At 38.3% G+C, this 26,312-nt stretch overlaps 1 protein-coding gene across 5 annotated transcripts in view; it reads left to right on the top strand.

The window, feature by feature from the left end:
• Positions 1–26,312, top strand: part of WDPCP (WD repeat containing planar cell polarity effector) — a 151,701-nt gene that overhangs the window by 63,101 nt on the left and 62,288 nt on the right. For 4 of the 5 annotated variants that reach the window (XM_040060357.2, XM_040060361.2, XM_040060360.2 and 1 more), the window contains 5 exons: positions 3,038–3,171; positions 7,469–7,660; positions 16,664–17,273; positions 21,346–21,534; positions 24,076–24,199. In XM_040060357.2, coding sequence (XP_039916291.1) covers positions 3,038–3,171; positions 7,469–7,660; positions 16,664–17,273; positions 21,346–21,534; positions 24,076–24,199 — 1,249 coding nt within the window. The remainder of the gene's footprint in view (positions 1–3,037; positions 3,172–7,468; positions 7,661–16,663; positions 17,274–21,345; positions 21,535–24,075; positions 24,200–26,312) is intronic. The other variant, XM_040060363.2, reaches the window with a different exon arrangement.

Here is a 26,312-nt window from a genome sequence, read left to right as displayed (position 1 = left end):
TATTTCCTAAGTGGGGAGATGGGATAGGACCAAACATTAGCCAATTGAATAATTGCATGGGGTAGTTATTATTAAAGTTGCTGTTAAAAAAGGCTGGGTGTCATTAGTTATGTGGAGGTGTTCTGATTTAGTTTCTTGATACCCAGAATCTCACTATTGTTACTAACTAGTGACTGCTGAAAATTAAGTTTTCATTTAACGCAGAAGAAAACTTACAAAAATGTCCCTGTTTTCCACAAGCTTTATGATATGACTCATGTCATTGAGAAACCAACTGGTATCTCAGCTTCTGCAGAAGCAGGAATATGAAATTTTGGTGTGAGCCATATCACATGTGCACTGCCTTCCAAATTCTGTAAAAGCAGACCCACATTACATCCTTCTAGTAAGAATATGAGCTTAGTTCAGGTTTGGTCTTTAATGATTTAGTTCTCTCTCTCCAGGCATCTATTGAATATTAGCCTAGGTTTTAAGAAACTACAGTACTGTATCTCTCTGATCTTTTCTTATCAATATATTGTAGTTTAGTCTTGAAAATTAACATTAATATAACAATGTTAGTAGAATCTTTATTTATAAAAAAATTAACCCTGATTTAACCCTCATTTTTATGAATTAATTGCACAGAGAGGCATAAAACACATTTACTATCTTTGTCTTCTTTTTTTCACTCTTCACTTTAATTACTGGGCTGCTAATTCCATCTATGATTTTTTGCACTCTGTTTTGGGAGGAGGATTTCCTACTTTCAGATGACAAAAAGTAGGAAAGCATGGAATCTAAGGTTATCCCCAAACTGAAGTAGTTTGTGGAAATTATTTGGAATACTTTGTCCTTAAAAAAATAATAAAAAATAAAGTATGTGGATCATGCCTTATGTTGGCTTCATATGTCATAGAAATTTTTGTTCAGAAAATACTGCTAACTAAATGACCTTACAACTAAAGCAATGATAAAGCAACAAATAAGTTTTGCTACATTTGGACAACTGTATTTGTTATATAAATAACATTATATAATGTTTTGTCCTTGATTTCACTTATTCAAGATTTTCTTAAACCTCCATGATTGCTAATACCCAAGTCTTTAAGTGAAATAAAACTGCCTTTGTTCAGTAAAAGCAAACCACTCAATAACTTTCATTGCAATGCAGTTTTTATTTTCATGAACAATAAAAGAAGAAGCTTTTGTTACCCACACAGATAGTGCTCAAAATACAAATTTTTGTGCTGAACTATCCTTACATGAGAAACATGAGATAATGTTGTCCTGGAGGAAATTAATTTTAATTCAATGAAACAGCACATCTTTCCAAATCTGACTTCAAATCATTGTTGTGATTATAAAGTTGGCCAAGAGAAGCTCTACATTTAGCACAAGAAGCCTGTATAAAAATAATAGTTCTAACTTCAACAGTTGTGTATATGTAGAAATGGATAAGGGTTACAATCTGCCAGAATTATTTATGAAATGTTGCAATTCTCATTCAGAGTAGCATGTCCTCTCAACATTTGGAATAAAGGTCAGATTGTGTGCACAAAATACAGAATTACTACTGCTTTTATAATCCTCCTGCATTTGAGAAAGTGCTCCTGATTCTTATTATTTACAGGCAAAATTTCATCAGCATCTGAGGTGTGCTGCAACACATCTTTAATGCAAACTGTGTCTATGAGGACATCAAAATATTTTAACTGTGTACAATGCATTGAGGATACCATATTCAGTGGTTTTCAATTTTCATGTGTGTGCAGGATCTCAGTTATAACTTCTGAATCACTGTATCAGATGCTTTATCACCTTCCCTGCCCCCCCCAAAAAGCGCTAATGTTAATGTTACATTTCAAAGGCAGCTATTTGGCTCTAAACTCTACCCTTTAGCATTTGCATACCAGATACTTCAGAGCTGTGCCAGGACATGACTGTTGGAAAATGCAAGTGGTTATAAATCAAACTAAAGAAAAGCAAAGCTGAGTAGCCAGTTTTCCATGCTTATATGTAACACTAAGCTGTCAATCTACTTAAGGATGTGTAAAATTTAGATTTAAGAATATGGAAATTTTTTTTTCCTTCTTTTTAGTTTCATTTTCAGAGGTTGTTCTACAGAGGTTTTTTTTGTTTGTTTCTAAATCTGGTTCCACTTTAATTGGCATTTTCCTTTTAGGAGAGGTTTCTGAGTTTGCAGTCTGAGCACAGCTTTCTGGCTTTATTTTAAACCATCACTTGTCTGGTACTACTTACCCCAGTGACTCACTTTGTACTCAGTCATCTCTTCAAGTGTGGGTGCTACTTGAGTAACTGGGTAACACTTGGGAAAATCCCTAGATACAATTTTTTAAGTAATATTCATTGACAGATTAGTTAATCATGTTTCTATTTAATCAATTAGGTCTGGCACCCCCTTATGATAGCAATGGGGATTCCACTGAACTTTTCCAGGCTCCAAGGGAGTCAGTTCCATCTTCATCACTTGTATTGTTTGGGTACCCCCATGTGAAGCTTTCAGTGAATTCACAACCCCTTGAAAGCCTTACCCTGCATGTAACAGCCTCCTTGGCATCTGCAGCAGCACCAGGAACCTTACAGTGCCAAAATACCAGAGACACCTTGAGTGTAATTTGCATTTATCACCCTTAACAAAAGTTGAGCTGTATGAGGTCCATTTGCAAAGTACTGGTGGATGCAACCATCAGAAAAAAAAAAAAAAAATTACTGAAGGCTGAATAATGAGATGAAAATTAATGTGGAAGAACATAAAATGTATATTTGAATGTAGTGGCATTTTGATATAATTTATTGAGGTGTATGTCATCAGAGGATTCCCTAGGCTGTATTTCTCATTTCCAAGGGGGTCCTGACAGGATGACATACTGATATGTTTTAGGATATTGCAGGGCTTTCAGTATAATATTTAAAACACTGTCTTGGAAAAAATTGCTTTTTGCAGCGTCGCAGTGGTGTGTTCACTACTTTTTGTTTTGTTCCTAGAGATAGGTATTACACTGCTGACAATTTTTATTCCATTTTTTTCCCCCAGCTGTTCTTACAGACAATTTCATCATCTTGTCATTTGAGGACCATAACCAACTCTGCTTTATTCAGTTTACAAAGACGATGGATTCTCCCAATGTAAACAAAAGACTGGAAAAACTCTCCTGTTTGGACTCTAAGGTATAACTGCCAATGGATTGCAAATATTGCAGGGACTGTACATCATGAATCACCGGTGTTCCCTGATATTGTACAGCCACATAAACTGGAAACCTTTATATAATTGACCAGAGCAGCTCAAACTCTAAAAATGACTGAAAAGTTACTGAAAAGTAAAAAAAAAAAAAAAAAAAAATTAGAATGGCATTCTGAGTTAAAGAGTTAAAATACTGTGCTGAGGGATCCAGATTTCTCCCATGTTTATTTTCAGGCTCAGACACTCACTTGAGTTACTCCTGCTCGACGGATTACCTCGTGTCCATTGAGCAGCAGTAAGTGACCCTTGGCACATCTTGGCATCTAACAGGCATGAAGCAAAGGCTGTAATGGTAAACCTCAGTGTAAAAGATTTAAGTTAATGTGTTTTACCTCTTGTGTGTTGTGGGCTGAAAACACACATATGGTCAGTTACTGCGGCTCAGCTGATAGACAAAAACACATCAAGCTCTGAGAATTCAGTCATCAGTCCAAGACTGTTGCAATTCTTTGCAGAAATCTTAATTTCCCCACTAGTTACAGTAATCGTGTTGTTGGGAGTGTTGCTTTTAGAATTAAGCCACTGAGTAAGGAATAGATATATAGGAGCTTGAACTTCTCACCACTGGCCACCTGTGTGTGTGACCTTAGGCAAGGGACTCAGTGCCTGGGTGTCTCCATTCATTAGTTACACAGTGAAGATTGAAATGCTTCTTTCTTGCAGCCCTTTTCCTTGGGGGTGTGTCTTCACTACAGCAACAGCAGCAGCTGAAAGGTAGCCTAGAGAGAGCTGAGCTGAGCTTTAAACTACCCAGTCTGGAGGTCAGTGGAAACCAGCTCATCTCAAGATGAATTTCTCTGTGTCATGGATGGATTGGGCTGGGTAGGCATAACTTAATTCAACTACAAGCACGTTGGCATCACTTCCATAGGTGGAAGTGCTTGGTGCTACAGCAATATGAAAAAATAATCAGCCAAGGCAATTAACTCTGAACAGTTGAAGCAGGGAAGGGGCTGCATCCAATTCACTGCAAAAAGGAAGAAGGGTCAAGCCTTTCCTCAAGAAATATAGAAAGAAGTTGTGAGCTAAAGAGAGTTTGTATTTATTTCAGACTGGGTAAACATTAAAGAAAACAATCTTGTGCTAGCAAATATTTTCCCCTTGACAACCCCTCGGTAATTTACTTCCTCATATAAGGGAGCTTGCATCTTCAAGGCAAGTTTTTAAGGATAAGTTTAATTTAAGTTTTGCCATAATGTGTTTTAACTTGCTTGGTAGAAATACTTTCTGCTAGGATTAATATCTAATACATTTTCCAGGCTGTTTCAGTTCAGGGCCTCTTTTCAGCAATGGCTTGTGTTTGCAAGATTGATCCAACCTCTATAACGTGGATTTGAGACAGTTCACTGTTCACTGGGAACTGAGCTGATACATACTTTACTTTAAAATGCCGTGCCTTGTGCCTGGCCTGTGGCGTTCGTTGGGGCTGTGCTTTGGGAGCTGTGTGGCGGGGCTTTTCTTCTTAATAATTGCACTGAAGTTTAACAAAGAAGCTGTGGTGAACTGCCCTTGTCATTGAAATGTGAGGGCCACAGCTCCTGACTTAATGTTTAGGAAAACCAGAGATATCTGCTGCACTCCTTGATGGGGTTGTTAAATTCAGTCCTTTTGCTGACGCAGCTGAGCTTCTCAAAACAACTCTGTGCTCAACATTAACTTTGCTTTCTCTTGAAATCAGCGGGAATCACTATGGAATATTTCTCCACCAGCCAAACATTAAAAAAAAAAAAAAAAAAAGAGGCATTTGCATTTTTTAATTGAATGTTCTTTTTTGTGAGGCTTGCTAGTTAGGCAGCTAAATATAATTTTTATTATCTTCAGAATTGCACCAGTGTGAGACTGCAGAAAGTGTTATTCACCTCTGCAATAATATTGTGTCAGCTCTCTGCATTGATTTAGAGTTCTTCATGGCTGATTTCAGTCAGACTTCAAAAGCTGACGGATCACAGACATAGCACTAGTGTCCCTCTCAGTAGAAAAATAAGATGCCCTCGATTGCAACTGTGCAAACTTGTATGTAACAATATGTAACAAATAACAAATGTTGTGGGGTTAGGGGGAAAAAAAAAGGTTCTTTAGAGTTGGGGTTTTGTTCCAGAGAAATTGAATGAAAAAGGTAGCGTTCACTGGTATAGAACTAATGCAGGATTAAAACCTGGAGCCAAGATTCAGGAAATTTGATTGTAACCTTTGTATCTGCCTCTGACTATTGGCATTGTCTTGAGAGATGTAGTATTTGGGTTTAAAGTCCCATTTCTAAAATGAGGAAAGTGTTAGTAATGATATAATTAAACTTCTGTCATATTATCATTGCCATGATAAGCAACCTCACATTGTTCAATGTCCAGGCTCATGGTGGGCAAAACTGGCAGCAGTGCTGGACTGCCAGAGTTCTGTCAATAATGAGAACAAGTCAACCATGCTTTCCTCCTCACAGCTTGATATTTATCCAAAAGCTGAGGTTTTTATGCAGTGCACACCTAAATGAATTAATTAATCTCCGTATGCTCTTCCTTTCTAACTGATACCACCTTGAATTTTATTTGCACTTTGAAACAATAAAGGAAGACTTCTTATGTGGATCACTACAATCTTGATGACCAGCAAAATAGAAACCCACCTATTATTATTTGCCTTTTCTCAGTGACAGGAGTCCATGCCTGAGAGTGACATGTCTAATGCAAGACATAAATGTCGACAAAGATTTGTGGCTGTTATGACACGTGTGATTGTTGTGAACAGTTAACACTACAATAAAGGACTAATTAATACTTGTGGAAGTATTTGTGCTTTTCCAGCCTAATCAATGTGTTGCCACCAAATTAGCCGCTCTAATTCAAGTAGCAGCTACCTCCTAAATATTGTCTATGTGCTATCTTTATCGGTTAAAATATTTTGACAATAAAAACACAGGATCTTCTAAAAATATAAAAACTTTTTCAAGTTTTTCCCTGTCTGTGTTTTTTGAATTTACTGAAGGAGATAGAACAAGGAGTTAAATGTTTACCATGAGAGAACAACATTGGTAATTACTTTGATTTCAGTTCCTTTTTATGTGTATTCATGGGATGAAGAGGTCAATAATATTATGACCATGCAAATAGAAAAGGGTTCTTTTGGACCATATAAAAAACAGCAAAGGATTATTAAAGCATTAACCTTGATTTTAATGGCCTTGGTTGAGAGCTGAGATCACAATTTGGATGAGCCTGATTATTTACTAAATACAATACATAAATGCAACGGGTTCTTAACACCCATTGCACTCTGGCATTATCGCATTACTGCCAGCCTTTGTTGCCTTGCAGACAGGAATATGAAAGCAATCTGTCATGTAGTGAGACTGGCTCCAGAAGCATTTCTCTGATAAGAAGACCCCCTGCCCTTTGCTAGTGTCTGGTCCAGTAGGCTTAGCCATGCGCTTAATCCCCAGAAAGTGGTTCGATTATTGCTGACCAGCAATGGCAAGATAGTTTTTTTTTCCCCTAGCTATCAACCTTCCATTAATTCCTTAAGCAGAAATGCGGTGCAATCTATATTTCCTTGGCATGTGTCACCCAGATGGTGCACTGCTCATGTTTTCAAATAACCATGCTCCAAATAACAGAGTTTGAATAATAAATTCCACAAATCCTTCCTGAGAAAGAGGCACAATTCTCAAGAGCTGCATAAACTTTACGCATGATGCTGTAGCTCATCCACATTATGCAGAAAAGTACATGTTCTCTTGCAAAGCGGATGTTTGTGTTTCCATTCCTTAATTTGGGAAGGAAGAAGAAAGGTATATGTTTGCTCAACTACTGTAGAATATATTTAATATTTGATTATGTCTTAAACACTAGCCTCAGCTCCGTGGTCAGCTTTGCAGAACTTGTCATTTAATATGGCTAAGCTTAAATCCTGTGTGGAGGTCGATGCTGTCAAGCAACCATGACTGTACATTTTGGTATTGATTGGAGTCATTGCAGTAAATTCCTTCTTAACTCATATTCCTTTCCATCCCAATCCCCTCCCCACAGATAAAAGAGTGAGAATGTCTTTCTGTCTGAGGAGATATTTTTCACGTTTACAGACAGCCTCTATGAAGATATATGTACACAGCATTCCGTGTATATAAACATTATTTCTCGCACATCCAAAGTAAATGCTCCCATTTGCTCCCATCATGCTGTTTTATCACCTCCAGTATTCCCTGCATTTTTTTTTTTTTTCTTCCATCAGATTTCTTACGTTGATATACGTGGACCAGAAGGTCGAAGGATGAAACGTCACCTGGCAATAAACTGTACGCAAGATCTGGTCATTTGCTGGTGGTCAGCAACCAGTGATGAAGCATGGCCTTGGTCTCCTATTTCCTGTCAGAGGGACAGAGCCAACCTATTGCTGTTATGCTGTGCACATGGCAAATTGGAGGTAAAGTGTCTGAACTGTCTCGTTACATGATTTTTTTGAATTTGCTGAAGAAAGAGCTATTCAACTTAAATTCATATTCTGGTAGAGATAAAGAACAGATGTGATTCAAACATAAGACAGGAAGATCTGCCATTCAAATGCTAAAAAAAAAAAAAAGTTTGTCATTTAGCAGAAAAGCACCTTATTTACTGTATTCACTATTTTTCACATCAAAACTGTCAGCCTGAAAAATGCAGCCAGGAAATTAGGTCTTTACCATGAAACAGCATTGCTGCTGCTGAAACTGAAAATAGAAGTGTCAGAGTTCCTCTAGAAAACTCAAATATGAATTAGCAATTGTAACTGTTGTGTGTGTGTCTGATGAAATTATTTTATATTGTCTGCAATGTCAACTGAGAGGCAATCTACATCTCTTTCAAAGTGTTTTTCATAAAATATTAGCTATGCCCAGATGGTGATTAATTTTTTGCTATGAGTATTGCTCAAATCAGGGACTGATGTTTTCCTCAAAGGAAAAGTTAAAACTCCTCATCTACAGGTGGGAATGTAAGCTAAGAGTAAGGACAAAGCCACAACGTGACCCCGCTCCTAACACTTGCTTAGCTCACATTTATAGGCAGATGTTTTAATTTCAGTTATTTAATCTTTCTTTCATCTATTTAAGGATGCTTGAGTCCAATTTATTTCGTTGGGTAGAAATATAAAAATGAAGCTATATGGGCATACTCTGAAAGATCCAGGGCCTGAATTCAAAATGTAAAAGCTTTTCTGGACTAACATCTTGTATAGATGTTTCTGTATTTGGAATTTTATTTTGGGTTTATCTTTAGCCACTTCTAATACGGACTAAAAAGGCACTGACTGTGGGAGAAGAGCACAAACTCGAGGATCAGCTGTGGGATAGCTGTTCTGGCTTAGCTGTTGCAAACTATTTCCCAGTAGGGAAAACCCCTAAGTAACACTTAACAATAAGCTGCTCTTACAAACAGCATCATCTTCTCTTTAATTAGGGAAGATGTAAATGTTTTAATGTCTTGAAACTATTACTTTGATAACTAATATTCATTTAAGTGAGATTCTTTTCCCTTGGGATTTTCTACCTATTGAAAGTGAAGAGAAAAGGTAGCTGAGACCGCTTTTCTTTTCTTATTTCTGTCATTAGAACTGTAATGTAGAATTGAAGTTTAAATTACCTCCAGCTCTGCCTTCTTTACTTCTTTTCAATTGACCTCTCTCCACTTGCGGTCATCTTTGACTCATCTCTCTCCTCAGCCTGATCCACACCTGCAGTTCCCCATTCCCCCTGCAGCTTTGCCAAGTCACACAGAAAAATTTACTCTGGGAGCTAAAAATGTGAGCCTGTCCTTTGTAAGCTTTTCCAGCCCTGTGCCAGTTATTATGAAACTTCATCCTACTAACATTTTCAGGCCTTCTTTTTTACCATGGCTTCTGTATGTCCAGGTTCTGAGAGCAACATTCCGGTGCCTATTTTGTTCCTTCCCATGTCCTCCAGAAATCTCCCTAATGCCACCATAGCAGCTTGCAGTCTCTCTTTCCTGAGATGGCTTTTAGAGACTCTTTAATTTTAAGAAATTAACGGAAACCACCCCAACAGTTTAAAGCTCTCTCTGTGTTCCATTTAGTATTTTATTATTTTATTTTATTTTATTTTATTTTATTTTACTCATTTCCAAATCACAGCATTCCCCTGCATCTTTCAGTACACCTTCTTTTAGCCTTTTCTGGTTTAAACTCCAGTGTAGTTCCAAGCACATCAGTGGTGCTTTACACAATAGAGACAATAAACATTCTCTGAGGCTTTAGGCTTAAAGTCATAATCATTTTAATTTGGCCCATATTGTAACAGAAATATAAGAAACTTCTTTCTAAAATCAGCACTGCAAATTTGACTGTTCGGTTGCTTTTCCCTTTCTGATTCTTTGCTTGTACTTTTCGGTTTTAACTCATCTTTAGATCTTCAGATGGAATTTCTTCTCCTGTATTTACCAACAAAATACTAAGCACTATGCCACAGCTATGGAAAACTGAGTCATATATGAGTAACAAAGTGCCTTGCTGGTTGTCAATTAGGCTGTTCCATGTAGTCTTGGATGCTCAGGTCACTCTGCCTATACACTTCGCCTGTACGTCCATGATGAGTCACTCATGGTGCTGTTTGCTTGAGGTTTTTTGTTTGATTCCTCTGGAGTTCCTTATGGGCAGGGATTAAATTCCTCTGCATGGATGGGAGAATGTCATGACACGGCAGATGTAGAATTAGCATCAACCCCCAGTCTGCATTCAACCGAGGTGCGTTGTTCCCCTACAGTCTTGGACGGAAACTTTAATTTAACACCTTTAACTTCTGAAGGACATTTAATAGCTTATATGTAGGAAAAAAAGCATAATTAGCATTTCTAGACAGCTTGTAAACAGTTACTGTCTGGGTCAGATACCACAAAAATACAGTGGCTCTGTAATAGTGCTCATTTGCCTCTCTTTGCCTCTAATCCCTTGCCATTTGTAGTATTCCTCAGGTATAGATTTGAAATAAAAACTGGACATGCCATTGTTATTCATGAAAGTAAATCCATATTTATCATATTTGACCAGTAATGTTAATTTGCTCCCAACAAAAGATTATTGCCAGTACGAGAAGAATGAGAAGCGTGAACTTACGCAGTTTAGAGCATTTATCAAAAAGAAGCGTTGTAAAGTAATGCCACCAACATTTTACTTGAAAATAGCAGTATCAGCTGGATAAAATGGCATTATTATCTAGAATTAAGAGAAAAACAGAAATTGCTGAATAACAAGACCATAAAGAGCTGTTTGGCACGTTGGGTTTATGAAACCAAGCCCAAGGAAATGAATGGGTGCTCCCCACAGCCATCACCTCAGTGCTGACCTACAGAAACCACAAAACAACCTGCCAGCTGCTGCCACTCCTGCTGCTGGGGCACAGCAAAGGCAAATGGGCACTTATGTGGTGCTACTTCCTGCCTGGAGGGATTTTCTGAGTGAACCTGGCTGCCCACCAGAGGAGTATTTATTAGGATGAGGACAGGAATAGCTCTGGGATGAGACAGCTCAAGCCCTCATCGTGATCATCACCTGTAACTACACGTTCTGTGTTGGGATGATTCACCCTGCACGTGGGGTGTTTGGGGCATTGTGTGCTTCAGCAGCTTTTCAGTTTAGGGAAGGAAATCCATTTTGCTTTTTAAACACACTAGAAATTCAATTTGAATTTTGCCGCATGGCTTTCTATTTTTACCATTTGCTACTATTAAAGCTACAGGTAACCACTGTTCCTCTACAAACAGACAAACTTTTTTCCCTGCAAATCTCAACTTATTTTACTGATTTTTTTTTTTTTTCCTGAGATCAGTGTTTACTGTGTTGAATGCTGTAAGATTTGGTAAAGAATTGTCCCTCAAAGAAGTACAAGTGCTTTTCTCAGTAACATGTGACCCTGCTTGGGTGTGCAATGCACGTTGCTGCAGGAGTATGTCTGTTGGACTTTTGTCTGCTTTCCTGTCTGCATGGGTTTCCTCCAGTAAACCCACCCATCCTCCAATTTATTTATTTAATTATTGGGGGTTTGTTTGATTTATTTTGTTTGGGGTTTGTTGGGTTTTTTTAACCTCAAAGCACCAGCGATCAAAGAATGTTATTTAAATTGTCTCCCTGTGGAGATAATGCTGGCGTTTTGATTTCGAAACCAGAAGAGGAATCTTCCAGAAATTATTTCAGACAATTTGCTATGAATGAATAGGATCTGATGTGAAATCATCTTTGGATTAAATGCTTTGGGAGAAAGTAATGTTAAAATCAACATGAACTTTATTCTGCAAACACAAATTAACAGGAGGTGCTGATGCCAGGGCTCAGTTACTGCAGCACTTCGCATTTGTCTTCGCCATTCTTATTTTCACTCCATTTAGTGCTAGCGGGGATGACTGAAATTATACTTCAATCTTTTGGAAAAAAAATAATTTCCCTGAGAGAGAGTATTATTTTTCTTTCTCCCAAGAGATAATATTTAATAGTTATTGCTTTCACATTGTGCCTCGGATTTGTGAAATAAGCATGGCAGATCTTTTCTGTGTGAGCCGTCCTACAGTTACTGGAGTGCTCAGAAAAACATCTACCCTGTGTGTCTGAGTGGCTGAAATACCTCTCACACACATACAGCAAAGAATGTGGAACCCTCAGTGTCACACTGGGTTAGAAGTTCAATGAATAATACAGGATAAAGATGATGATGATAAATTTTGAAAGAAAATAAGTGTTGACTGGAGATCTAAATAATAAGATTGTTTGTAGGTCTGTAGATACAATGAAGCTAAATAAGTAACCTAGAGTAGGAGCCTTTCATTTTTATTTAGAAATGTTTTAAAACAGGGGTTGTTTTTGTTTTTTTTCCTTTCGACTTCACTGGATCATATTTAAAACTACTTTACTCTGGTGTGCACCACACTTCCCACTTTACATTTCTAATTAAAATGTTTGTTGCCATTTGGAACCTCGCAGTGTGAAATTAAATAAGCACTTTTTAAACATCCATAAAATAAATCAAACATTTTTTTTTTCCTCATCTGAAAGACACACAATTCAGTCACAGCAAGCTTATTTCTCTGTTTCTTTTGTTTTCTTTTTTTCATCTGCCTAGTAAGCCAATTTTCTGCTTAAGAACTACTGGTTAAAACTCTTGCTTGTTTTGCTATGTGGATTTTATCCTTTCCCAGTACTCTATGCAAAATACTTCAATTTCAAGTGTTCAAAGATTTTCACTGAGAAGAGTGATACTGCCCACACAAGCTAGCACTATTATTTCTCTCAAACATAAAATGAAAGAGAGTGTTTTAAATAGCATAGCAGGCCTCTTATTTACAAAGATTGACAGATTCCTTTACTTGGATTGTTATGATTCCTGGTTCTAGGATTTGGGAACCTGGCATGTGTAGCATCCCTCACCTGATAAACTGAGGCAGAGTCCAGGGCAGCGCTGTGAGGGGAAAACAATATAAATGTGCAGTAGTGGTACATGACTACTGTATTAATAAAGGAAATATGTATAAATTACATGCACAGTATTTAAATGCATGTACCATATTTTTGTAGCATTCATGTCATAAAACTTTTAAATTTTTTAATTAATGTATTTATTTTAAAGAAAGTAATTGGTTTTACTTCATGCAAAATCATTCCAGAAATATTTACTTGAAATCCAAGGCTAAGTGCTCTTAGTCCAAGATTTATGGGAAGTATTTAACATTGAATGGACTGTAAACCCTACCTCGTGATATTACAGCTCTGTCTTTTCAGATCCACTGCCCTGTCCCCTTCTCCACAAATCTGACACCTGTTCTACCCATTTCTGAGGAAACTCCTCCAGCTTTTGCTTTGCCATTCCATAACCAAGTATTTTGTTAAATGTTTTAATCTCACCTTTTAGGGTTCCAGGTAGCTGCTGCTCATCAGGAAGGAATCTCAGTGGATTCCTTTAAATGGAAAGCAAAAGCGCTGCATGCACCACATTTAGTACTGTGTGTCTACTTACCAGATAGAAAAACAATTGGCAGAATACCATCTTCTTGGAAAAAGAAAACCAACTGTTTTGATTATTAGACTTCTTATCTTTAAAAAGCATTATTAACATTTCTGTAGTTGTGTGACTCGCTGCTTTAGTTTTCCAGTTAGCGGCATGAAGAATGAATAATAAAACTACTTTCTGACAGAGAAAACCAAATCTTCCCTCCCAGATGAAAGAGAATATTCATTTTTTCCCCTTCAGAATGCTGAACTCCAGATACATTCAGCAGAACTGGAAGGCAGAACAAAGAGGTCTCTCGGCTTGGTTCTCTTCCTGCAAGAGGCACATGGAGCCACTGATGCATGAGAAGCAGCTTATCTGTTCCAATCTGAGGAGAAATGTTTCTCTTGTTTTCAGCCAGAATTCGAACAGCAGTGTCTTGAAAGCTTTCCTTTAAGCCTGATGTGTTTAAACATTATGCCAAACCTTATGTTTTGAAAGGCAGCAAAGAGTTTCTTTCTTTGCGGGAACTTTTTCCTAGTTTAGGATTGCTTTAGGATCTAGACTTACCCTAGACTTTGTTGCAAGGATTTGCTCTCAAAACTGTGTGAGGCTAGGAAGCTTCTTATCTCAAGACTCATTAGATTACTCTTCCAAAATGCATGATTTTATTTCCTTTGGAATTCAAGGTAGTGATCATCATTTTGTCCTACTTTTTACTTGCTGACTCTCAATCAATCATATGGCAACATTTATTTTTCTGTGGCTCTTTCCATCGCTGTTTTCCTCCAGTCATTCCTATGGAGTTGCAAAATCCGCGTTTCACACATTTTCTTCTCTATTGCCTTAACCTTCGAGGCCAGTCTCCCTTCAGAATTTAGTAGTGCTTTCAGGCTCTCATCTCTCGTGGGCCTGATTATTGTGTGGATGCTCATGACTTTCTTGGATCTTTTGAAGAGTTGTCCAGAGAAAAATAATGGTTTGGGGTCAAAATATGTAGCAGAATAATGCAGTACATTGAAACTTGCCACAGGAAGACAGAAATGTGAGTCCCAGAGGGCCTCGAGGCTCATTTCACTGAAGTTATGGAAGCTTTGAAGACTCGCTTGGGCAAGATTTCTGTTTCACACATTTGAAAGAGAGCTACCTAGATCTCTATACGTACTCATAGTGAAAACTGCAGAACACACAGCAACACTTCACTTTGTCTTTATTTGGGGTTAGAGAACTCTGTGGTCACACTAATCCTTTGTCCACAATAACCTCATTTAGGAGTTTCCTTGCCATCCAATTTAACATCCTAATGAACACACTTCAGCAGTTCTAACATCTGCACAGTAGCCACTGCAAGGTTTTGTGGGCATAAAATCACTAGCTGCAGAGGCTAAGCCATTGGTGAGGGAATGGTTGAGGTGAGAAAGTGTTTTTTCAGGCTGTAAAAGTAATGTAATCTTTTATTTCCCCTTTGATACATATTCTCATGGATCTCTGTTGAGATTGGTTAATGTGGTTTTCACAAGTTGGATGCATTGGCTTCTGCATCAGGTGCTTTTGCATTAAGTGGTTCTTTGCACGTCTCTAGCTGCTCATCTAAAAGTAGCCAAGACTTTTGTATTAATCGCCATCTGGTTTCCAGCCAGAGAATTGCAATGATCCTTTTTTTCTTTCTTTTGAATGAGAAACCCTTTTGCTGACAAAGTAAGTAAACTGTCAGAACAAAGCATCCTAATCAGTCTGATCAACATCCCAAAAAGTTTGTTTATAAATTTATCAGTTGCTTTAGAAGTAATGGGTGGTATGCCAAAAAAAATCTGAATTTCTTATTCTCCTTTACAGGATGAAAGGCTAAATTGCATATTTAGTTGGTCTCGTGATCTGTGGAAATCAAATTTAAATTATTCCAGCATTATGTGTGCCTTTCTGTTTTCACCCTGAAATTTCTAGATTTCCCTCCTCTCTACCTTTTAATCACATTTTTTACCCCTTTCTGTGCTTTCATACCACCTCAACTCAAGGGACTTCCAAAAGTTGTGGCAGGTCAGCAGCTTTAATTTACAATGTGGAGATTGCAGTGGGTATACACAAGAGCAGGGTCCGGCTCAGGTTCACATTTTCCTTTCACTCTTTATTTCTGCATGAACAAACACCAGCAAGTTTCTGACTGACTTCCACTACTCTCATTCTTCTAGAGCCACGGGTTTTCTCTCTATTTTTTATGAAATTGCTTTTCATAAGCTACTCTGTAACTTATTTACAGCTGTCTTTTTCTCCCATGGTTTCCCTGCTCAAATTCTGTACAACGCCTCTCGTTCAAACCCATTTATCATAGTACATGAACCTTCACTGGTCTCCACCGCTGCTTCCACTTTTTCAAGGTACTTCCCATGCTTCCAAACTACAGTTTCTTGCTCTTTGCCAGCTGCTGCCTTTTTATCACACTCTGCCTTTGTGTTGTTCCTCCCGTTCGTTTAACTTTCCAGTACCCTGTAATGGTCCCCGCTTTTCTGCTATCACGAACTCATTCTTCCTGCATCTAAAACTGTATGGCACCGAAGAACATCTACCACCTACTCATTTGGCAGTGTATAGTAGGTGCTGTTTTAACATGCCATTGTTTCTACCACCACAATGTAATATTTTCTGTTACCATGGCCCAAAGCAAATAATCAAAAAATCCTCTATGCTCGATGCTCAGAGTCACTTACTATAGAATTTTCCAGGAATTTTGACATTTTTACCCCAGCCCACTTGTGAATAGTTTGTTATTGTTTGACATCAATCCTTTCTCCTCTTACCATCACTGTTAGGACCATCCCCTCTTTTATCTTCTGCTCTGCTAACCTGTTACATAGGTCCAGATAACCAAATACAGCTCAAACTCTGTTGTAGAGGTTTTTTTAACTAAACAACCTTTTAAACGTTGAAAGAGTAGATTTCAGAGCTCCATTTCAAGAATTTGACTGACCCACATTGTTAATTCTCATCTATATTACAGTCTCACAAACCATGAGTTCTATAGCGATTCTAGCTAACAAAGTAAAAATGGAGATGTATCTCTCTGTTTAAAAGGCCTTTTAAGGATAAACTGTCTAATTAAGAAATGACACCTAAATTATTTTTGCTTTTAACTCAACAACTAACCACCTGTGGCCTGCAATGTGGGCTTTTCTACCCAATTACAAAATACTACTTAAACTCATGAAGAAAAAGGTGCAAAAGAAGGACTCAGCCTCTGCCCTAAATCCTTCACCTTGCTTTATATATATATTACTGTATTCTAAACCCTTAAACTCTCAGTTTTGCACCCTGTGATATCACACACTTCTATCCAAACTCCACATCCATAACCCCAGTGCTATCCCTCAATGAAGAATGTGACCATTTATGACTGACCCTCGGGAAGGCGTGTTTTCGCGGCAGTCTATTTTCAGCGAGCACCAAAACTGCTTTGGAACTTTTGCCAGGTGCTGAGTTACGTCCGCACGGAGTGGGATCCCCTGGATGCCAGGTTCAGCTGTCTGCAGCCCCGGCAGGTGCTGACGGTGGAGCACTCGGTGTCCGCAGCCAAGGAGCCCATGGCCGACAGCTGCGTCTACAAGTGCGTCAGGAACAGGATCCAGTGCACCGCCGTCACCAGGATCCCCCTGCCAGCCAAGGCCACCAGCTGCTGCAGGGATGTGACAGAAGACAAACTGGTGCTGGGCTGTGAGGACTCGTCAGTAGTTCTGTATGAAGCCTACGGCCAAGTGACTCTGTTGGCCCAAGCAGAGCTGCTCCCTGCCGTAATGACCTACCACCCCTCCGGAGCCGTGCTGGTGGTGGGCAGCTCTCAAGGGGAGCTGCAGCTCTTTGACACGGCGCTGTCCCCGATTAAAATTCAGCTCTTGGCACAGGACTATTCACCTGAGGCAACTCTGCAATTCAGTAAACACTGCGAGGTGCCCACCAGCCTCATCCAGATCCAGTGGGCCACTTCTCCAGGTGCATTTCCCAGCCCTGACAGCATGGAGATTCACGATCTTTTGTTGGTTAGATTTGATAAAGGACCCTTGGGAGTGCTTCACTTCAAACTTGGTAAGTTACTAAGCACATCTGTTGAACCTTGAGCTGTCAAAGGAACAACTGTATCCCACAAGGTTTTAACACCCTAATTTTATGTATGGTCTCACAAACCTTAAAAGCGAATTGTTCCAAAGATACCTGAAGATACCAAGGAGTTCTTTATGTTTCACAATAAACTTTATACCTTTTCCTATTCATAGAGTAGGACCCCAATCTGCTGTCTGATCAGCATCCCATAATGTTCCTCACTACTTTAATAAAGCATAATAATTTTTCCTATGGAAAATTCATTTAATCAATCGTATATAATCTTAAGACTCATATTCATTCTAACAAGCTAAAATAAGCCATATTTAATAATAGAATAGTAATGCTATTTTCTTTACCAATCTTTTTTGCATGTATGCTGTATATTTGTCCAATATTCTGTTCTTCCTGGCTTCAGTACATGAAGTTGCACCTTTTTTTTTCCTTTGAAGACCTTCCACAGAAGAAGAATGATTTTCATAACCTTCAGAGAAGTTTGGCCTCTCAATTAATTTGCAAAGAGCTGTGAATAAAAGAAGTAATAATGCTAATTTTAGAATTTATATAGCACTTCTCATTTAAGGTATGAAGAGACTTTAGAAGAGTAAAACCACAACTGACTTCCTTTTGCAAGCAGAACAACAAGAAGCAGTAAAGAAAAGCTAAAGGCCTTTCCAAGAGTTACACAGTGGCTGAACTAAGAATAAAACCCCTGCAGTGGCTCATCAGTGAGGAGTGTATTCATTTCATTCAAGTCAGGCAAGTTACAGTGGTGCAAGCCTATTGTGAGAGCTAAAAAAAACAATCATGCTTAAACCCTCTGACTCCCAAGCCAGTGTTTCAGCAGGGCAGACAGCCATCCTGGAAAATTTCAGCATTTTGCCCATTGTCTGTCCAAGAAAACAGGATTACTTCTGTAGATCTTTATGGGAGTTTTTAATGATTCTTTTGTATGAAGCTCTTGAGATTAGGAAGAAGGCTTTTTTATAAAAAAGAAACTAAAGTAAACAATACACCAAAAGACTCAAGATAACCTAGGTGACAGTAAGATTTGAAAATCTACTTTATTTCTTTACTGAATGAGATGCATGTGTACTTTTGTGGGGAAAAACTTGTCTAAAATTTCCAGAGACCTAAAAATTTGAAAGACTGGATTAAAAAAATTTAACCAAGTGTGCCATTGCAGAAAAGTAAATTAATATAATAGGGTGTTAGTAACAGGAAAATGTTGGATTGACTTATGGTTGCGTGTTTTCAAAAGAGCTGATCCAGATTATTGCTGTTATCCAAAAAAAGAATTTAAACCATTTAAATAATTATTTATTTAAACTATTTTTAAAAACTGTTTACAGGTTATAATTTATTTTGAGATAATTAGCTGCATTAAGTTCAATGGCAGGTCTAATAGTTACAGAGTACCCCAGAACACTAATTATAACAGCTATTTGATGGGTTTGTGCACATTAGTCATTAAAAAAAAACCAAAAAAAAAACCAAAAAAAACCCAACAAACCTCTAAATTATCTCTGTCCTGATTTGGTGGGATGGAGTTAAGCAGGAGGCACTCTGCCCACCTCCACCTTGCTTTTCTTCAGTCCTCCCTGGTGAGGATTTCTCACAGCAGCTTTCCAGAAGGCACAGCTTTCCCCTTGCTATCTTTAGCACATTTATGTTCCTACCAAGGCAAGCAGTCTCTCAGTACAGGGATTTAGAGGCCTTTCCTGCTAATTGCCAGCTTGTAAACTTAATTGGACTGTCTCCCTGGGCACCGTTCCTAAATCAATTAGGCAGTGAGTTGGCTGTCACCTCTTTTTCCCAAGCAGGTTGCCTGGAAGCGCACCACCCAGGAGAAGTCAAGCATCCAAATGGGAAGACGTTGACCTCTACAGCTGAAAGTTATCACATTTTAAAATTCATTCTGTATAATTACTGCAAAATCTCTTCTAGGAGGAAGGCAAAGCTCTCTCCCTCTTTGTAGTCCGGCGTGTAAAAATATGCATGCTCTCCTTTTCATCCTGGCGTTCAGCTTTACACCTCGTCTCCTCAGTTTGCCACACTGTTTGCCAAGGGAGCACTGTGTTGATTACTGAGTCCCTCTTCACAGTCTCAGCAGTTTTTAGGTTTCTGCTGTTTGAGAAATAACGCAGAACAAATAGATTCAGTAATTAAATGCACTAATAAATTATAGCAGAAATTTAGGGGCTCGTGACAGCAAGACCCAGACAGGCACTCAGGACTGAAATAAAATCCATGAGTAACACATGGCTTGGAATTGTTTCCCACAGAAGCCTATTAAGAAATTTATGTCAGTGAGAATAGGCAAATATGTTTTTAACTTCCAGCTACATTATGGTTTTGGACAAGTTCTGTCAATCTCCATTATGCTGTCAATCCAGATTAATTTCAGGAAAAAGTCATATTCAACATACCCTCAAACACTAATGGCAAATATTTTTGGTGTCTAATGCCGAACTCATTTCCAAAAGCGACTTCTTGTCGTTGATGTCAAACCAGCTCTTGGATAATGCCAAACGTGGTGCTGGTGCCAGTGGTTCAGCAATGCTGACCTCCAAAGGCATTTTAAATATAGTATCGTATTTAATTAACATGAAAATAAGTATTTTCATCTTCGCTTAGAGGTTAATGTGGAGATTGCCCATCAGCTGTGATACTTTGAAAACACTGAACATTTAGGAAGAATAAAGTCTGCCATAACTATTAAGTATTAACAAGTTAAACATGGCTGTTACCCAGCATAATGTCCATAGGCTTTAATATATGCTAATATAAGGTGAAATACAATAGAAAACCTTTCTTTAATGATGCTAAAAAATTAAGGGCTTCTCTGTTACTAAATGTAAATATGTAAGGTTTTTCCTCAAAAACATCAGTTCTGTATATGCAAGTCCTCAGCAGTTTATTTCTCCTCAGGCGAAATTCAGGTGTTTTCCTCCACTTTTTATTCCCTCACTTCTTATTTCATGTCACAAACAGTATTCACAACAGTTATGAAAGTCTTGTGAGGTATGTTTTATAAATATTTATTTATATATATAAAACATATATAACATATACCTGTTTTATATAAAGCATATTGTTTTCCCCAGCCAGTCCTATGGTTTTAATACTAGTATTGAAATTCATCTTGTTCCCTTTCTCATCAGAACTTTTTCCATATGTTCAGTTTCAACAAACAACATCAGAATCTAAATTGAGAATATAAACAATAAAAATTTAGAAATAATAATAATAATAATAATAATAAACCACTGAACCCCATGTTTTTATTTAAGGAGAGAGGAACAGTAAATTTATTCTGGTCTCTTCCTAATATTTAGTTAATCAGGGACAATAAATAACATTACTATCTTTTCTGTTTGGAAGCTGAGATCTACAAGTCAAGAAACATTTGTATGGCAAGCTCGTTTTTGGTTTCATGTGCATCTGTAACTCGAATGTCTGTAGGATCAAGACATTGACAACTTCCATGGCATCCCCTCAGAAAAAATGCTCCATTACAGAATTCAATTAGAGAATATTGCCAAGCTAGAAGGAAGTTCCAAAGCAGTTTCAGTATGGAGAGTAATTGAGTAAGAGTTGCTGTGAGGCTGGACCTGCTCTACACTTGTGTGCAAAGATACATCTGAGTAAGACAAATGCTGGGGTTTAGTCTTGTTCAGAAGTATTTCCCTAGAGGAAGGAGATGCTGTGAAAGTGAATTTATTACCTACCTTACAGCAGTGATGAACTGCAAATAAACTTGTTCTAAACCAAACTTCATAACGTGGTGTTGTCACCAGTGACTTTTGGCTGCTTTCATTCAACATCCATGTGTGAAGTTCACTGGTGATTTTTGTCTGCTGTCCAGCACCCTCAGTCTACATATACCAGTATAGTAAGGTGCTATCTTATATTAAAAAATTAATACTGAAGCCTAATCAATTTCAAATTATGGCAATTATTTTTAACTGTGCTGAAAAGGAGTCAGCTACTGATTTGCCTACCCTGTATCAAAGTGTGAACCCATTATCTCTGGTTGTAATATTTCTTGCTAAAGGTGTGCTCACAAGAGGACAGCTGGGCCTTGTGGAAATCATCCACCAGTACATTCGTTATGACGAGATACAGGAGGCAGTTAATGTCCTGAGCACCATGAACTGGAACACCATGGGGCAGAAGTGCTTTATCTGCCTGAGTGCCATTTGCAACCACCTCCTTAGACAAAAGCTTACACCAGCCAGAGAAGGTGAGAGACTGTTCATACTTCTGGTGGATTTTTTGTGTTGTCTTGGTAATTCATGTGTGGATTATGATGATGTATTTATTGACTCTATTGAGTAGTGGGAATCCAGACAGATTATGGTGCCTCATGATCACATGTCATTGTACACAAGTAATTTCAATAAAATCTGGACCGATTAGTTGACTACATTTTAGTTTGTATCAGTAGTGACACGAAAATAATGCACATTGTAATATATATATATACATGCTATAGGCATTACTTAATATATATAGTGCTAGCATTATATTCCATAACTTCATTGCATTCTATAAATTTAGATTATGTTACAGACAAAGGTTAGTTAACACAGGATTGAAATATTTGTGTTGTATTCGTGCTGAGACAGCACCAGCTTAAGGAGGGGTGTTTTCCTGCAACGGGGACAAGAGATTTTAGTCTGTTTGTTAAGGTGCTTTCAAAGGGTCATTCTTTCATTACAAGATGCAAAGGCCTTGAATACACTATCCTCTGCTGCCTCCTTTAGGATTATAGCATTTGTCCTCACTGTAATCTAGCCCCCTGCAGTAGTAGCTGGGGTCCCTCAGAAAAAATTGTGAGTTTTAGGTTTAGCCCCATCTCTGCTGAAGCCTGGTGTGGTGCCTTCCTCTTGATTTGCTGTCTGTCTTGAAACTCAATAGACTTCAAGATTTGAAGTGCCTTGATTTAGTGAAGGTGTTATCCTCCAGTCCAGCAGGCAGACAGCTGGAGACCAGGCATCTTTTGTGGGAAGAGAGAATACTTAGGATTCTGGTGTGTTTGATGATAGAAAAACTCCAAGGTGTCCTACATTGCTGCCAAGCCATCAGTTATCCCATTTTGTGGGATCTGATTTAAAAAAAAAAAAAAAAACAACTCTGTGTTGCAAACACAACATATAGACTCTAAATAAAGCATGCTTTGAAAAGGACCTGTGAAAAGGGCTGGCTATGATACTCTTCTAAAAATATGTACATTATAAAGAGATGTCTGTGTGTCTCTCCCATGCAGCTCCCTAACACTGTTTACAGCAGAAGGAATTTTATTCCATCCAGGAGTTATTCTATCTAAATCTAACAAATTTGGCATGGTAATTTGTTTTCTTTTTTATAAACAAAACCCAGTGGGACCCTTTTATTTATAGTGATGGGGCAGTTATCTTTGAGATCTTTATCCTGCCTTCAACATCAAGCTGGGCTATTTAATGAATGTATAACTGTGCTAGCAGTTACTCATATTCCATGTCGGTTGAAATATTTCAGAAGTACAAAACATGCTGTCAAGAAAACAGCAATGGCAAAAGAGCATGGCTCCTTTTTCTATTTTCATCTAAATAGACTGCTGCTTTGAAAAGAAATACCTTTAAAGTTTGACTTATCTTACTATCTAGACTGGAGATAACACCAAACTAATTTACTAACAGTTTACCTATGTAACTAACACAGTACTATTAGCACACTTAATGCTATCAAGCCTAATAAAATCAATTGTAACTATGCTTGGAAGTAAAGAACCATTATCACTAAATACAGAAATGCTTAGTTCAAACAACCACTAATAATGGCAAACCCATGAGATTCTGTCTGCCTAATGAGACAATAGGCTATATTTTTCTTGTGGAGCAAGCAAATATATAAATATATGTATTTGCTATAAATATATGTATTTGCTATAAGTATGCAGCAAATATACATATAGCAAGTTCTCCCTTTTCTGCCTATGAGGCCTTGTACTACATTGTTAACTCTCAAGCAAAAGTCAAGGAGCATAAATATTATTGATCCTTTCATTTCCTTTCCAGCTAAGATCGTGAGACACATACTGTATGTTCACTTGTATTATTTATAATTTTGTATTAAAAATGTGTAGAAAAATGCCAAAGAGCTTGAGCTGTGGAGTATATCTGTCAGAAAGTATTCAAAGAAGAGAGAACTTGTGTGACAAAAGGGCTTTATTTTATTGATTTCAAGGGAGGTTATCCTGTTTCCCACCACTATGTGCTGTCAAACCCTTAGGGTTTCCAGACCCTTTTATTTAAAATTTTTAAAGAACTGTGGGCTGAAGGAGGTTCCTTAGACCTCAAGGCCGTCACAAAGAGGGTTCTGTTACCCGCTGACCTAACACAATAATCCCTGAAGTACTGAACTCCCTTGTTGTTTGCCTAAGAGGACAAAGACGATTTGAGATAATTGAGAGTTGATCTCTACTGGACAATCTTGTTCACACTGTATTAGTCTCATGAGTCACTTTTAGTTGTAGGCTGCTGGTGAGAACTGGATGTGCTATAGACTTCTTTATCCTTTTGATAGCTTTTGTTGCTCAAAGTCATTGTCAGCTGTGCCTCCAAGCCAAAGTTTACATGCACGTTTGTGTTTGTACAATCTGTCATATTTTAATTTCATCTGTCCTACAACATCATTGCATTTCATCACTGTTTGAGGAATTTGACTGACTGCAAACATGTGCAACCTGTTGTAATTGAAACTAATTCACTTGTTTCATTGCTGCTGTGTTTGAATTCCACAGCACAGCTTGAGGCAAGCCTTGGAACCTTTTATGCTCCAACGAGGCCTCTCTTGGATGGAACTGTGCTGGAGTACAGGGACCCCATCAGCAGATATGCAAGAAGGTTCTTCCACCACCTGCTCAGGTGAGTGACAGTTTCAACTTTTTATCAACTTAAAATTAATTGCATATTTCAATAACTAACTACTTTAATGTGGTTAGCATTTTCCAAAAGGACCACCCCTGGAAAAAAATGCATTCATTGTTAACGTTTGTTTAACTTGCACTTTGTTCCTTTCAAATAGAGTAAGGCAGATAAAGTGCTGTTCAGAGCTCTTCTGTCATCAATACACTTAAAATGAATCACCCTTTCTCATTTAGCTTGATAGAAAAAAAAGCATGATTCTGAGAGATTGACATTCACCAACTGCTTGCAGATTAGTTAAAGAAAGAGCTTACAAACTTGGGGAAAACACTGAGTTTAAAAAGATGCTAGAACACAAAAGAATGCTCCATGGTCCAGAACATTTTTGTCTTTGCACCACTGAAATCTGAACATTTTCTTATTCTTGCTTTTTAAATTCTCATGTGTAAATTCTTGTTCCAGCAATTTTTATGCCATTAAAATAAGAGGAGAAAATGCAATGTCGAATTTGTCTGTGAATTATATAGAATGATAGAATGGTTTGGGATGGAAGGGACCATAAAGATTATTTCATTACATCCACCATGGGCAGAGACACCTTCCACTAGACCAGCTTGTTCCAAGCCCCATCCAACCTGGCTTTGGACATTTCCAGAGACAGGGCATTCACAACTTCTCTGGGAAACCTGTGCCAGTGCCTCGCCACCCTCACAGTAAAGAATTTCTTCCATATATCCAACATAAATTTCCCCTCTTTCAGTTTGTAAATGTTGGTCCTCGTCCTACCACTGCAGGTCCTGACAGAGTCCCTCTCTGGCTTCCCTGTAGGCCCCTCCAGGTACTGGAAGGTTGCTATGGGGTCTCCACACAATCTTCCCTTCTCCAGGCTGAACAACCCTAACTTCCTCACCTTGTCTTCCCAGGGAAACTGCTCAGGGATATTGCAAGAGAAATAATAACAAATACAGCAAGAATTTATAGGACATTGGTTTATTGTTGTGGTTTTTTTCAATCTGTTATAAATATTGACGTGCAGCAGTTTAACCTGTTCACAAATATAGCTGAGACATTCCTTTTGAGAATTATCCAGTGGATGAAAATAAGGGGAAATCACCTTCTGAATGATACAGTGTTTGTAACACCTTGTTGAGAAGGAGAGTGGGTGGACATAGTGAGAAGATTTACAATGCACCCTTTTGCAGTGATTCATCCACGCTGTATATACATTGTCTGCATGGGCAAAGCAAGTTACTTTGGTAGCACAGAATGTGCTTTTTATACAAATCTAGACGAAAACTATTCTATTTTGTCCTCTACATTTTGAGCCTGAAGAGGATCATCCTTCTGCTGAACAGGTCCGTTCCAGTGGGGAAATCATTCCTCATTGAAAAATGATCCAATATTTGCATAATGTGCACCAGCCTTTCACTGGAGTTTTCTCAACACACGTGGCCACAACAGTGGGCACAAACTCTGTTATTACCTTTCTTTCTCCTAGAAACCAACAGGGAAGATGCTGTTGTGGCAGTGGCCAACTTGTTGTGGCTGTGGGCCAGTTGCCTGCAGAGGACAGATGCAGGGAAAAACGCCTCAGAGATTGCTGAGAGGTGTAACTCCAGTGCTCTTACATCTGCCAGAGAAAGGTGTATTCCCTCTGACTCAGGATCTGCTTCCAAGTGCTAGCAGGCATGCAGAGGCATGGGGCACTGGCTAAGCTGCCAACCCTTGAGGCTGCAGCTGAAACACTGACTCAATCCTCCTAAAACAAGAACCTTCAGTGTCAGAATGCTGCCCGGACAGCGTGGGGCACAGCAGGAGGTGTGCACAAGAGTCTCCTCATATTTTACACCTCCCACTGTAAAGCAGTCCTTCAACAATCTACAGTTGTGGTGGTTTTTGGAGCAAACGTGTTATTTTGCTGTTTTCCTCCTTTCAAAGGGACTTGTATTCAACCGAATCAAAGTGATGGGATCATGTGATTGCTGCGGAACAGATGGTAATGCTCAAAGCTTATCTCAGAAGACATAATCTAAGTACAAAATTAAATGTTCAAGTATGGGAGATTTATCTGATAGAAAGCAAGGAAATGATGTTCAGAGCTGATCATTATTGC

The sequence above is a fragment of the Hirundo rustica genome, chromosome 3 (genome assembly GCF_015227805.2).
Source record: "Hirundo rustica isolate bHirRus1 chromosome 3, bHirRus1.pri.v3, whole genome shotgun sequence".
NCBI lineage: Eukaryota > Metazoa > Chordata > Aves > Passeriformes > Hirundinidae > Hirundo > Hirundo rustica.
Note: the sequence above shows the minus strand (reverse complement) of the source record. Positions and strands in the feature narration are given on the sequence as shown.